General features: G+C 40.5%; 1 protein-coding gene across 3 annotated transcripts in view; it reads left to right on the top strand.

The window, feature by feature from the left end:
* Window positions 1–13,503, top strand: part of igdcc4 (immunoglobulin superfamily, DCC subclass, member 4) — a 51,281-nt gene that overhangs the window by 25,402 nt on the left and 12,376 nt on the right. For all 3 annotated transcript variants that reach the window (XM_039795695.1, XM_039795694.1, XM_039795693.1), the window contains exons 4-11: window positions 2,691–2,824; window positions 7,064–7,198; window positions 8,136–8,288; window positions 8,927–9,337; window positions 9,433–9,597; window positions 9,925–10,062; window positions 12,327–12,509; window positions 13,000–13,209. In XM_039795695.1, the coding sequence (XP_039651629.1) occupies window positions 2,691–2,824; window positions 7,064–7,198; window positions 8,136–8,288; window positions 8,927–9,337; window positions 9,433–9,597; window positions 9,925–10,062; window positions 12,327–12,509; window positions 13,000–13,209 (1,529 nt within the window). The remainder of the gene's footprint in view (window positions 1–2,690; window positions 2,825–7,063; window positions 7,199–8,135; window positions 8,289–8,926; window positions 9,338–9,432; window positions 9,598–9,924; window positions 10,063–12,326; window positions 12,510–12,999; window positions 13,210–13,503) is intronic.

Raw genomic sequence — 13,503 nt, 5'->3', positions numbered from 1 at the left:
GAAAACACTGTTCACAAACTGCTCCAAACAGTAGTCCAGCCTTAACTTCCGTGATGAACGTGCGTCACTTTGTAACACACGTTATAATTCTCGCCTAGCTGCTAGCATGGCACTCCCTCATACTCTGCAACTGACAAGCTAGCAGTACTTACTGCGCATGTGCGACTCCCAACAAAGATGGAACAGAAGTGTGATGTCTCACTCTGTAGCTAATACGGAGAGCTCAACACACAGGTTGAAAAGAGGAGCTGCAGCAGTGTGCAGTACAACACATATATGGTGTTTTCTGAAAATTAAACCACATAAACCTATTCTGGTACAACCTCTAAATACAATTATGGACCTGAAAATGAGCATAATTTGAGCACTTCAATGGAAGTATGAACTTGTCATTCACTCTTTTTGGAAACTTTTTCTTTCAATGACAAAGTAAATTAATTCAGAATTACCTGTTCCCTTCTTGTAAAATTAAGTAGTTACTTGATTACTTTCCACTTTTTCAGTTTTCTTTGGTTTTAATTGAAAAAAAGGGGCAAGGACATTTACATGCCCCCATGCTGTCCATACCCAGCTGGGAATGTGAGTGGGCTGCAGTTACAAAGTGAACCTGGAAAATCTGAAAACTTTTAATGTCAATAAAAAGGAATACAATCTCAATTATCCACAACACAATTTAAAAACAAAAAAACAAAATGATTTGAGTCACTATTAACAAAATTGGCACCCTGAGAGTGAGTAACTTACTTTGATACACAGTAGAACATATTCGGCATTTACAATTGGTCAAATCAAATTACCCTTAAAAAACATGCTGGCATAAACATCTACAGGTGTACTTCATAATGTTGAAGTTGTCATATTTTAAAGACGTAATCAGAAATGTAATCAAGAAATCCTTGACAATGTAACTATAGTCTAACTACACATATTTTCAAATGTAATCTGGGCTGACTATAGATACTTATTTTTTTTTGCAATCTGATTATGTAATCCTGATTACATGTAATCACTTACTACCCAACACTGTGTATTACATATATAAAACATACATGTGCATGAAAATCATCTAAGTGCTGTTTAATTACAGTCTCATCATTACCCCATCATTTCCTTGTATATTCCACTGGAGCATACTGTAATTACAAGATTCATTGAAGGGGTCAGAGTGCAGTGATTGTTAAGCACTCTAATTTGACCATGACAATACAGTTCTAGACTTTCTAATAATAGTAACAATTAATAGAACATGTGGTCATCAAGTACATTCACAGTTTTCACTGCTTTCAACAATTGGCAGCACTTAAAAAATGGGGTTTTGTAATGAGTGACAACTCTGTGCTGTTTAGTTATACTGATGACTGAGGCGGCCTACATTTCTCGAAGTAAAATGTTTTATTTTAATAATTTTCTCATTATCATTTTTAATGATTAATGAATGCTTAAACAAAGGGTATACTGCCTGGTGAAATCAGATGCCCGTCCAAGCCTGTTTCTATATGGGACTATTTCAAAGTAAATATTCAGGATTTCCGCTACTATAGAATAACATTGAAGAATCACTTATAACAAGCTACTCACTACGAACCTTCCATGCTTTCAAAGATAAGGAAAAAACAAAAACATTTTCAAACTATATGCCTGCTGCCACATTCTCGACAGATCTCTCTCTCCCTCTGTCACAAATAGTCTCATGTATGGGGCCACTTAATGATTTTGACATTTCAGTGTGACTCTAAAGGCTCCTGCACCTTGGAATTTGTTTCCAGCCTTATTGCACAGGACTAAGTGCTAATGGCCGCTGTAGCCCAGCATGACCTGCAAACATTATGAGGTCTTATTGGTGGGATGTAGTTCTCCGACCTGAGGCGCCGTTAATGGCCTCTCACAAAGATGAGCCAAGGGATGACTGATACATAACTGGCATTTTCTTTCTCTGTTCTCTCTTGCTCTAATGTGCCTTTTTCTCTCTTTTGGCCCTCCTGCCATCTCTGTCTTTGTTATTATCACCTTTACATCTCTAATTCTGTGTTTTCTTATTCTTAGTTTTTCCCATCCACTGCTCTTTATTCTTACTGTCTCTTTTTTCTCACCTCCTCTCCACTCCCTCCCCCTTCCTCCCTTCTGAACAGACTACCACTGGTCACATTTTGGTGGGATTAATAGGCTGTGATAAAGACCATACGTGGTTGTGCGATGGCGTTACATTACCAGGGACCTGGGGGCCTGGAGTAACATGCCTGGAACATGACCTCTTTAAGAGAGAAAGAAGTCGAGAAATGTAGGATTAAAGTAGAAATAGTAAATGCCAACAGCACAAATAAACATGGTACCCAAAAAGATAATGTAATCATTATTTTTATATACTGCTTTTTGGGATATTATATGCTTTTATGGAGCTCGAGAGCTCGTCTTTGTCCAGAAAACAACTTTCATCTTTATATACCTGTATTTAAGTCACATTTTGAGTTGCATGACTTGTAATTGCAAACTTTCCTTGTTGTGGTTGCACACAATAGCCTCTCTCCTCAATAAAGTCCAGTGAGGACTCAGCAGGATCCCCACAGGCTCGATCAGCTGAACGTTTCATGCTGCAGGGCACACAGCCATTTATTTGTTTTTCTCTCTGTTGTTCGTCTTCTTACTCTTTCTTCCTCTGCCACCCATACTCTGTTATGCCCTGTGTACAACAGGTTCATTTCCCTTCTTAATGGGGTACTCCAGATTCTGGAGGTGACCAAGGAGGATGAGGGTGCCTACCGCTGTGTCGTGTCCAACTCTGCCAGGAAGGACATCAGTCATGAAGCCAGGCTCACTGTCACCACAGGTGAGGTCTATTGCAGTGCGTAGTCTTTGAATAGGCAGCCAGGCCCCGCTGGGAGCTGCAGGGCCAACCTCAAAAAATCTAATGTGAGTTTCAGGACTAGATGTTTGAAATGTATTAGGTTTCTCTAGTGCTAAGAAAATGGCTCTCTCTGACCATGTATTGTGTGTAACAAGTGTGTGTATTGTGTATTTGAAACAGCAGTGGCTAATCTAATCCAAATCGAAAAGATATTGTTTTGGGCTAATATTTAAAAATCTCCTCACAACATTTTTTTAAAGACAAACTTCTCTGCTTTGAACAATAATTTGTTTCCGATTCAAGTTTCCACATCACACTTGTTTAAGTTGAATTTTGAACAATGATTGTCTTCTATACGTTTTGTGACATCACAAAATCATACTTTAAATTTAAAGTTAAAGTTTAAAAGATTTAAAGTGACAACTTTGTCTCTTCAGCTGATGAAGGGAAAACTAAGGTCAAACTTTGCTTTTAACTAAAACATTCAAGTAAAGTAAGCAATAAACAGTAAGCAAAACACATTTGTTCTAATGGAGGTGGCATTATAATGGATTGTATTCTAATAGAATAGAGTGGTCGTGTTCACTTTGGTTTAGGCTTTGCCTTCTAAGAGCTGTTGCTATTGGGTTTATCCCTCGCGCATGCACAGTTGTGAAGATTTCTTTTGCGCCCTTGTGCCCTGCACGGGCCTTTTATTCTGTTCACAGTTATTGTATATAACAGCTGCGTGAACAGCTGAGTTCTGCTCCCATTTTTACGTCAGTGATGCAAGCAGTAAACTTTGTGAAGAAAAAAGGGTTTCTATGAAGTCCCGCAGCTGGAGTAAGGCCTGGCATCTATCCTGCTTTCAAAAGCCACATTCTTCAGTAGCAGGGAAGCCCACACTGCTGTCTCCCCGGGACCAGGTCTATGCTTGCCTCACGAACCGCTCGCACCAGTGTGCCGCTTAGGTGGCTGCGGCTCAAAACCAGCCCCCTCGGGGCGTCCGTGCACACTCCATAAGAGCCTTATCCTCATCCACAGCCCACCTCAGAGGGATGACAGTGGCTGACATCTGCACAGCGGCATCTTGGGCATATCCGTTCGCTTTCATCTATTTCTATCTGCAATGTGTGTCTGAGTCCTCCATGACTCATTCAGTCTTATCCATGCTAGACGGCAGATGATGCACTGTTATCTGGCATTTAATATTGAATGTGAAATGGATCAAATTTGCCTGGTTGCCAAACACACACCTCTAATCCCATCATCACAGATTAGTAGGCTGCAAAAGGCCCCAGTATGATATGTTAATGTCCTATCGTTCTGCAGCAGTAGTGCAGCTGTGAAGAATGTGTATTATCACTGGACTCCTCCTCTTTTTCTACTAAAGGCTGTTTTATGCTTCTGCGTCAACTCCACGCCGTAGTTACGCCGTCGTGACCCTTTTGGAGTTCTGTGTCGGGGTTGAACGCTTTTCTTGTTGTCATTTAAATAAAATGAGTAATGCTGTTTATAGAACAAAGTCATGTCTTTTACTTATTTGACATCAGTGTTCGCCCTTCTCTCTTTGATCAATCTCCCAGGGTGACTGTAACCTACAAGGACTTTCATTAGTGGATTACATAGTGCAGTGAATCAGTGAATGGTATTGTGAGGTGTGTTTTCACCATTAGGCAGCCCGGATTAAAGCCAATGTTGTATTATCTGCCTCTGTAGCTAGAGATCAGTCAACTGTAATTGGCTGCTCTGTGGGAACCATTGTGTCCTTTTCAAGTCACAGCCTTTCTGTCCTTTACGAGAAAGGCAAAAAGAAAAAAGGAGGGAGACAGACAGATAGATGAGGCCAAAAGAAGTGAGTCATAAACAGCGTTCCGACTTTAAAACGTTTGCATCCCATCTTTACAGCCATCTTAAATTACTTTTTATCTTGCTTCTCGTATCGTCATTTGTGTGCAAAAAATATAATCTAGGGTAAAGAATCCTCTCTTTTTTGCACAACGGATGCTCTACTGTTCTGATTGCCAAGGAGATTTTTGGAAATGAGTATTTTTAATGGATTTTTGCACCTGTATTGACAAGGTAGCTGGTAGTGGTCTTGCTGCTGTCTTGAAACCCTAGGGGGAAACTACTTAAGGCTCTATTGCGAACCATTACAGATGTCAGGTCTTTCACTTCACTTGCTTGCACTTCAGATATCTATAAATAGGACACCTCAACACCCATAGCCAAGCTTTGACGGCTTGATGTTGAGGTGCTCAAATCCAAGTACTTCAGCTGCCTTCAACCTCCAGCTTTGTACTTTCCTCCATTTCTTCTTTCCTTTACCTAGTATTCTACATGCTTTACGCTGCACCCACACCCATCATACCCAAGACCCTTATGAAGGAGCACCCTGCAGTGCAGTCCTCGCAAAGGCGGACTGACCCAGTTAAAGCCTTATGCATAAGCAAGGATTGCTTTATGTAATCTCAATGATTAATCAGTCCCTCCAGAAAAACGCGATTATCCGATCGCATAATTCAATGCATAATCAGCCAAAGTCCGCATATTCATGCGGGGGCCGCATTTTTTCAAATATGCCGCACTTTCGCCGCATAAATTGCCGATTTCCGCGCAAAATATGCGGTGCTTGCATAATTTCATAATCCCCGCATTTTCGTTACAAAAAAGTCACATATATCTTAGCAGAAAGTTGAAAAGATGTTGTGTTTACTTCACACAAGAGCAGCCATTTCCCCCTGTTGCCATGGGAACGTTATGAAGTGACGTAATTACGCGACGTGAACATCATCGAAAAGCAGGTGTTGGAGGTTGATACTTTGAGTCTCTTAAGTTGGTATCCAGTAAGAAAGCTATCTTAATATCTGATGTCTACTCAAATTTCTTTGTTTAAGTGCTCCTGCTGTCTATATTATTAACGATTTTTGAAAGTCTGTCTCTATTGTATCTTTTATTTCCCTCTGTTTAGACTATTACTTTTATTTTTACTTTAATATTATATAATTTGTATATATTTTTGTATCTTATTTGTTTACTTATTGCAATGACTGAATATCTGTAAACTATTTTTGGAAATTAAGTTTAATTAAGTTGGGGGAATCACTTTTTCTTCTCTTTTTCATCAAACTGCAGTTTTTGCAAGTTCCCGCAATTTTTGCAAGTTCCCGCAATTTCATCACATAAAATTGCATAAATATCCCGCATATTCCATCGCATTTTTTAAGAAAACGTGCCGCATAATCAAGGATTTTTGCCCTCAACAATCACAAAAAAACTCTGCGTTTTTCTGGAAGGACTGATTAATTTATAATGTTTACAGAAGGCCAGGCTTCTCTCTGGAGGTCATTAGCATGATGTGCTGCTGCTGAGTCTGCCTAGACTGAGCAGAATTGCAGGGAAGTAAGACCCTCTCACAATAGCGGACTGATACACACTCAAGAGTGTCTGGTCCCTTTAACCCATTAACAATATGATTTGCATAACAACCTTAGTCACTGAAGGACAGAGATGTGCCTCAGTTCCATAATTGAGGCCGTTCTTTTAACTGAGGTAATGGTTTTGCTTTTTTCTCATACAAAGATTCTTTCTTTCACATCATCTCCTCTCAGTCGGTCCTTTGGTTTAGGATTCATTACAGGTTTTGTACAGTATATCTACAATCTGTTGTGTCAGATGTATACTGCTACCTGTAATAATATGTGCTATAAGGGCTTTCATCCTGTTTCCCAGCAAACTCGTACATCAGAACCTTTAATCAAGACTTTCCTCTCAGCTCGTATCCATATTCACCATCCACTAAGAATTGATTAAGCAATACAGATACATACAGAAAGCAGATACTAATCAGCCAACTATAGTTTTTTTTTTTTTTTATTATAATCAAGTGATTTAGAAAAGAAAGGAAAGGAACTGTATCTTCAATGTTTTGTTGAGAACACAAGGGCCTGGAAGCTGTTAGGCTCACCCTTACTGGAGTTTCTAAATGCTGGGGTTAAACAGTAATTGGTGAGGGATGGTATGCACTTTTGCTCAATAATCAGACCATATTGCATTCGTAGGTGAAGAATTAAGTATTTGAATTGCCGAAAAAACTGTAGATGTGGGCAGCGATTCAGAAGTCGGGACCAGGCTGATAGCATCTCACATTCAGTCAGTGGATTCAAACAGGCAACGTTCCAGCTACAATCACAAACATATCTAAAATGTATTGGTTATATTTATTGGTTGTTTTTGTCATAGGCTCGACTGAAGCCCTGAACAGAGTTGCGATTGTTGCACCACCTCAGAATGCAGTAGTCGTGCTCGGCCGTCCAGCTGTGATGGAGTGTATGGCACAAGGCCAGCCGAAGCCACTCGTGTCCTGGAGCAGACAAGGTAACACTTGCAAATGCTCTTCGTGGTTCTCATCCTGTTTGTTTTTCTTTTTTTACTGCATCTGTCACACTTTCCTTATCTGTGTCTTGCTCTCTAACTATCTGTCTCTCACACACAAAGAACAAACATTAACACGTCAGGATAAGATTTGCGTACCTGTGGCTGTAAAGTTGTTGTTTTACTGATGATAGCTGTCTCCTCTCAACTAGTCCTCCTTTATTTTATTGTGTGTGAGTTATTCGTTACATAAGATGATATGTTACTTTGATTAACACACACACACACACACAGACACACACACACACACACACACACACACACACACACACATTTGTAGTCCTGGTGGGAATGATGTTATGTGAAGCTTTCGGAATTCTTTTGTGCTGTGCTTTGGCAACATCTCTGCAATTTGTTTTGAGTCAAGTGTCAAATCTGAAATTCTTCCCCATTCACTATTAACATTTCACTTTACAGGGAATTCTGCAATTCCGAAAACTGCACTACACTACGCTATTCAGGTCATGTGCAATGCAAAGTGGTAACTGGTGTTTTGTCACTACTTTCTTATTTATGTTGCTTTGTGAGATACTTCATTATGTAGGTGATGATCATTTTCTGTAAAGCATCTAACAAAATGGCGGACAAACTAAATAGGGGTCTATAAAGTGAATAGTGAAGGATTTTACACAGCCTAGTAGTGTGCCAATGCAGACACCTCAGTGAACCCAGACTAAAAAGTCACAGAGCCACCTGTTGGTCAGCTTGTGGAATTACAGGTCAAATGCTCTGCTGCTGAAAGTGCTGCCTTTTGTGCTGTTTCTCAGGCAACTGAAAGCCTGAGAAATGATCTCCACTTTTCTCAAGGCCAATCTCTTCATCTGTATTATCTAAGACTGTCCTGTTTGTTTGTCTTTCTGTTGCTTTTGTCTTTGATCAGATGGAAAGCCTATTTCCACTGATGTGGTCGTCCTTGCAACAAACCTGGTGATTAGAGACACAAGGCGTCACCATGCCGGCGTTTATGTCTGCCGGGCCAACAAGCCCATGACCAGAGAATTTGTTGATGCTGCTGCTGAGCTGCATGTGCCTGGTAGGATATGTTTGTACGTTATATAATGACAAATTAGATATTATAGACAGAGTAGGGCTGGGCAATATATTATATCGATATATGAGGCTAGATATTGTCTTACATTTGGGATGTAAGTAATATGTAAGTAATATGACACAAGTGATGTCTTTTTTTGGTTTTAAAGGCTACATGACAGTAAAGTGATGTAATTTTCTGAACTTACCACACTATTGTTTGCCTTTATCCACTGAGTCATGAGGTGTTTATTTATCAAAAATCTTATTGTGTATATATTTTGTGAAAGCACCTACAACCCTACAATATTGCCGCAATATCGATATTGAGGTATTTGCTCAAAAATAACGTGATATTTGATTTTCTCCATATTGCCCAGCTCTATCTGAGAGCTGTTTTAGCTAAGAGTAGTCTCTGTCAGCAGCTTCCCCTTAAGTCACCAAATAATTGATGGTCTGATAGTACTGGAAAAGAACAAATAGAATAATTCACAACTGTTTTTTAATGGTTATTCCTATCTATGTCGTCCCCTAACTTTATCAAAGTCCAGTATACAATCTTTGGGGTGTCCATTTAATTGTATAGTTCAAATATAAACAGTGTCCCCTTTAAGTCGGAGGTTTGTTTCCTACTTCCAACAGCCCCTCCAGTGATTCTCCAGCCCCCAGAGACAGCGTCCCTCTCCCGGGGAAACACAGCCAGGTTTGTGTGCAACAGCTCTGGGGAGCCTCCTCCAGTGTTGCACTGGCTAAAAGATGGTCATCCCATCAAGACATTCAGACGGGTAAAGACCCAAAGTCCTGGAGTCCTGCTCATCAACCAGTTGGCGTTGGAGGATGCGGGCTACTACCAGTGCATAGCGGACAACGGGCTAGGCACGGCATGTGCCACTGCCAAGCTGACAGTCATTGTGAGGGAAGGTCTGCCCAGCTCTCCTCGCCACCTGTCTGCCACACCCTACTCCAGCACATCTGCCCTGCTCATCTGGGAGAAACCTGAGTATAACTCGGACCAAATCATCGGCTACTCTGTACATTGCCAACGCGCCGCAGGTTTGTCTCTGTTCATAAGTGTGTGAAGCCGTGCGGCATGTGTCCACATTTTCTTTAAAAAATGTATTTGATTTGAATATTGCCATCCTTTTCAGGGTCAGATAATGTGGAGTACCAGTTTGCAATGAACAACGACACCACAGAGTATCACGTCAAAGAGCTTCTCCCCCATACTGCCTACACATTCTTTGTGGTAGCTTACTCTCCCATGGGTGCCAGTCCGCCATCCCTGCCTGTTACGGTAGAAATGCTGGAGGACGGTGAGTAATCAAACTAATACACATAAGGCCATCCAAGGTAAAATAAGGCCAGCCTTTTATGCTTCACAGACTCACAGATCATAGCATGGCAGCCTTCTCATCAGTACCATCCGTTCATGAAGTTTAGTTTATGTAGTTATTTAAAAATGTGTAGTAGTAGCTCACTGTAGACTCAGCTGAACATTTCTTTTTAATGGTTCACTAAGTATAGATTAGTTATAGACAAAGTGTGTTTTACAGCCGCCCAGTAACTGTGCAGATCTATAGGAAATGCCATGAATGTGTATCATCAAACAGTTCAGTATATCCTTTTATTCCATCCTGCAGTGCCAAGTGCACCTCCTCAGCTGTCTATAGCCAGCACCTCCCCCTCAGACATCAGGCTGATGTGGCATCCATTGTCCTCCCAGAACAGCCGAGGAGCTGTTACCCGCTATCGCATTGAGTACAGCACTCTGGATCAGGGTGAGTAAGGCTGCGTTCACATACAGTCAGACGGTCATCAGGCAATCCAGGGATCCCAAACCTGCAGTGGCCTGCGGCAAAATGTTGAGACGGATTCAACTTTTGGAGAAACGCAACCCGACTTCACCTTGATTTGGCCAATCATGTAACCACGTTCAGACTTGTCGGTCCATTTTAATGCGGTGTGAGAGTCCCGTATAGTAAACAGGAAACATCACTATCTCTATCACTGCCACAAGAAAGTTTTAAAAAACTGTGAGGGTAAAAAACGAAACACAAGCACTAAACTGCTCAGGAGTTATGTAACAGCTGACTATTTCCTGCAACAAGCTCGTCCGGCCGTCTCTTTTCTTTCTTTCTTTTCTTTCTTTCTTTTCTTTCTTTCTTTTCTTTCTTTCTTTCTTTTCTTTCCTTTCTTTCCTTTCTTTCTTTTCTTTCTTTCTTTCTTTCTTTTCTTTCTTTCTTTTCTTTTTAAAATGAAGCTGCGTTCGAAAATGTCGAGATCTATAAATGATCTCACCGAAAACAATAATTGTGAAATGTAACGTCTACTTGTGCTACATTGGGGGCTTAAAGAAAATAACATGACGTCAGACAAAAATGGGCCATTTCAGAGACACTTTCATTGCGTACAACCCTACGGCGAATCCCGGGTCATTTTCTTTGGTCTATGCGCGCCCTAACCCCTGCTGCACTACAAGTTGACCTTAACTGACAGTAAAAGCAGCATTTACAATTTACTACATACTCATCCAAAGTATTTATCATGTCACAGTAACCACTGAGAGGGAATTGTGTGTTTTGGATGTTATTATCATACTGTCAGTGATGTGTCGTTTTTGCTCTTATATCCCCGGCTATCTGGAACTCTGTGCTTGCCCGGTTGCCTGGAAGTACAGCCGCAGGTATACAACAAACATAATTTTAGTTTCATAAAAAAAAAAAAAAAATTATAATTCACGAATATTACTACAGACATTCCTGCTCTTGTCACAATGTCTGCTGTTGCTATTTAGAAGCCGGCGAGCCTCAGTGGTCAAAAGCAGGGGCCGTAAAACGGTTTAATTTCCTTGAAATTCTTAACAATAAAAGTCTCTGCTTATTTTGTTAGCTTTTATTATGAAGCAGCAAAAGCAGGAAATGTTGGGTTTTCATCAGCAGTAACTTAACACGACTCCTATAAGCGAACATGAAACGTAAAATAAAGCAGATATATAAACTAAACTTCAAACCACAGTTTAGAAGTTCAGTTAGAAGCTTCAAAAGTACTGAGAGCTGAACACACAGAGACTTTAAAACGTCTTTCTCTCCTGCACAGTTCCCGGCGACCCGTGGTAGACATCCTTATTTTGGCACACATACAGACTCTTGGCTGTGCTTTTTCAGTAGTCATCGCACATTTCTAATTTATGATTTATGTGAGAGTAACAAGCCTGCCTATATGCAAACGGAAAGGATGTACGTGGTTATTTGCATATAGAGCGGGGAAGTGAGATCCGATCACAAGTGGTCACTCAGGACGCATTTGGAGACACATTCTTCTATCAGGTGTGAAGACATGTACTTTGAGCTGTCCACTTGCGATCGGATCACTCAGGATGGAATTTAAAACCAGGTGGAAACTATCTCACATGTGGGCTAAACCCCCTCCGAAAGAGTAATCGGATCTTAATGCGTCCTCAATGCCTCCTGGGTACATTCACACCTGTACTTAGAGCTGATCAGATCACTCAGATCGGATTTTAATACCAGGTGAAAATGGGGCTCAAAGTTGACACACTCACTATAATTCAGGAGATATACCCATTTTAGTTTCTTTACAGAAGTTATTCATAGAAAAGTGCAAGACAGCCTACTTTACAAATGTTGTATGTTTCTGTACTGATAATACTTCAGATGTTAGAGTGCAGAGGCTCAGAAATTAGTATAATAGGGTTAAAAATATATTATATAGAAAGTGTATGTATTATTATTCTGAATACTGAGTTCACCAGAATGTACAGGGAGATCGAGTTCACTCTGAATGGACTCATTTTCATAACAGATCTTCCTTGAAAGACAGTAATATATTTCAGTGAATGGAAGACAACACAGTAAAGAACATTTCATTTTTTTTTTTTCCTGTGTGATGCTTATTATTTGTTGAATCATCAGTTATATAAGCTGCACATTTTCTCTAAAGAAACATTCAGAACATCATACTGATTAGATACTCCATAAGTAGATACATGTATATGTGAGTGTTGTATTGTGTGTTCCCACAGTGGACAGTGTGTTCTCAGTGGAAGTTGGGGGTAATGAGACTCAGTTCACACTAAGAGAGCTGCAACCCAACCAGGCCTACCGGCTGAGGATAGCAGCTGGGACAGGCGTTGGCTTTGGGGTTCCCTCTGAGTGGGCTCAGCACCAAACATTAGCCCACTACAACCACAGCGACCACAGCATGGGTAAGGAAGACACCAGACCAGGTTCACACTAGTGTTGTAGTATTTTTGGAATAATGTAGAATTCTGAGAGCTATACTCCATTATTGAGAGAATAAACTCTCAGTAAGGTCAAGTAAAAATTTGCTTGATGAGAATCACTTGTTTCCTTACCAATCACAACTTTCCATCTTGTACTTGTCGGTCTTGCTAACTTGAATTTTGATAGCCTTTCTAGCATTGCAGCCCTCTTGTTTCTTCATTGTTGCTAAATGTTTGAAATTAAAATTAATACAATTCATAGCTGGTTACATAGACTGAATGTGAATTGCTTACCATACACTTGGAATATGACGTCAGCTAGTAGCAACATTGTGTGGATTTAGACAGTGATCTTTTCCACAAGCAACAGGCGGAAATGTAGCTGAAGTCTGTTGTTTAGTGTTAGCGTATCATGTGGAATTCTTGGTCATGTCATTTTTATTTTTTCATTTCCATGTGCATACATTTTCAGTGATCTTTGCCCCCACTGAGCTGAAAGTCAGAGCCAGAGTGAAATCACTCAATGTGACATGGCATCCCTCGCCCAATCACACACTGGTCTCTGGTTACAAGCTGTCCTGTCGAGAGGTGGAGGCTGACGAATCAGCCAATGAAAGGACAACACAGACCCACACCACTGGGCTTGGTAAGAGGGCCAGGTCACATCTCCTCACCAAGCTGGGTAAGTTTTTGACAGAGGCCTCTTCAAATGTACCTTGCTTTTAATACAGTAGTATTCTGCTTTCAACTGTTGATTGTCATTTTTCTAACTTTGCATTTAGCTCCCTTTGACTACATTTTAAATCAAATGGTTCCCACTTTGCTTTATAAAAATATTTGATAAAAAATGAGTCAGCTATTTTTGCACACTTGCAGTAGGCGTAGCTTTTGGACAGATTCGTTCTATTTTCCGAACAAGATAAATGCTTTTGTTACAGTGTTGACCCGGGCCAATGCGGTAAGGACTGAGCCCCTG

The sequence above is a fragment of the Perca fluviatilis genome, chromosome 3 (genome assembly GCF_010015445.1).
Source record: "Perca fluviatilis chromosome 3, GENO_Pfluv_1.0, whole genome shotgun sequence".
Classification (NCBI taxonomy): domain Eukaryota; kingdom Metazoa; phylum Chordata; class Actinopteri; order Perciformes; family Percidae; genus Perca; species Perca fluviatilis.
Note: the sequence above shows the minus strand (reverse complement) of the source record. Positions and strands in the feature narration are given on the sequence as shown.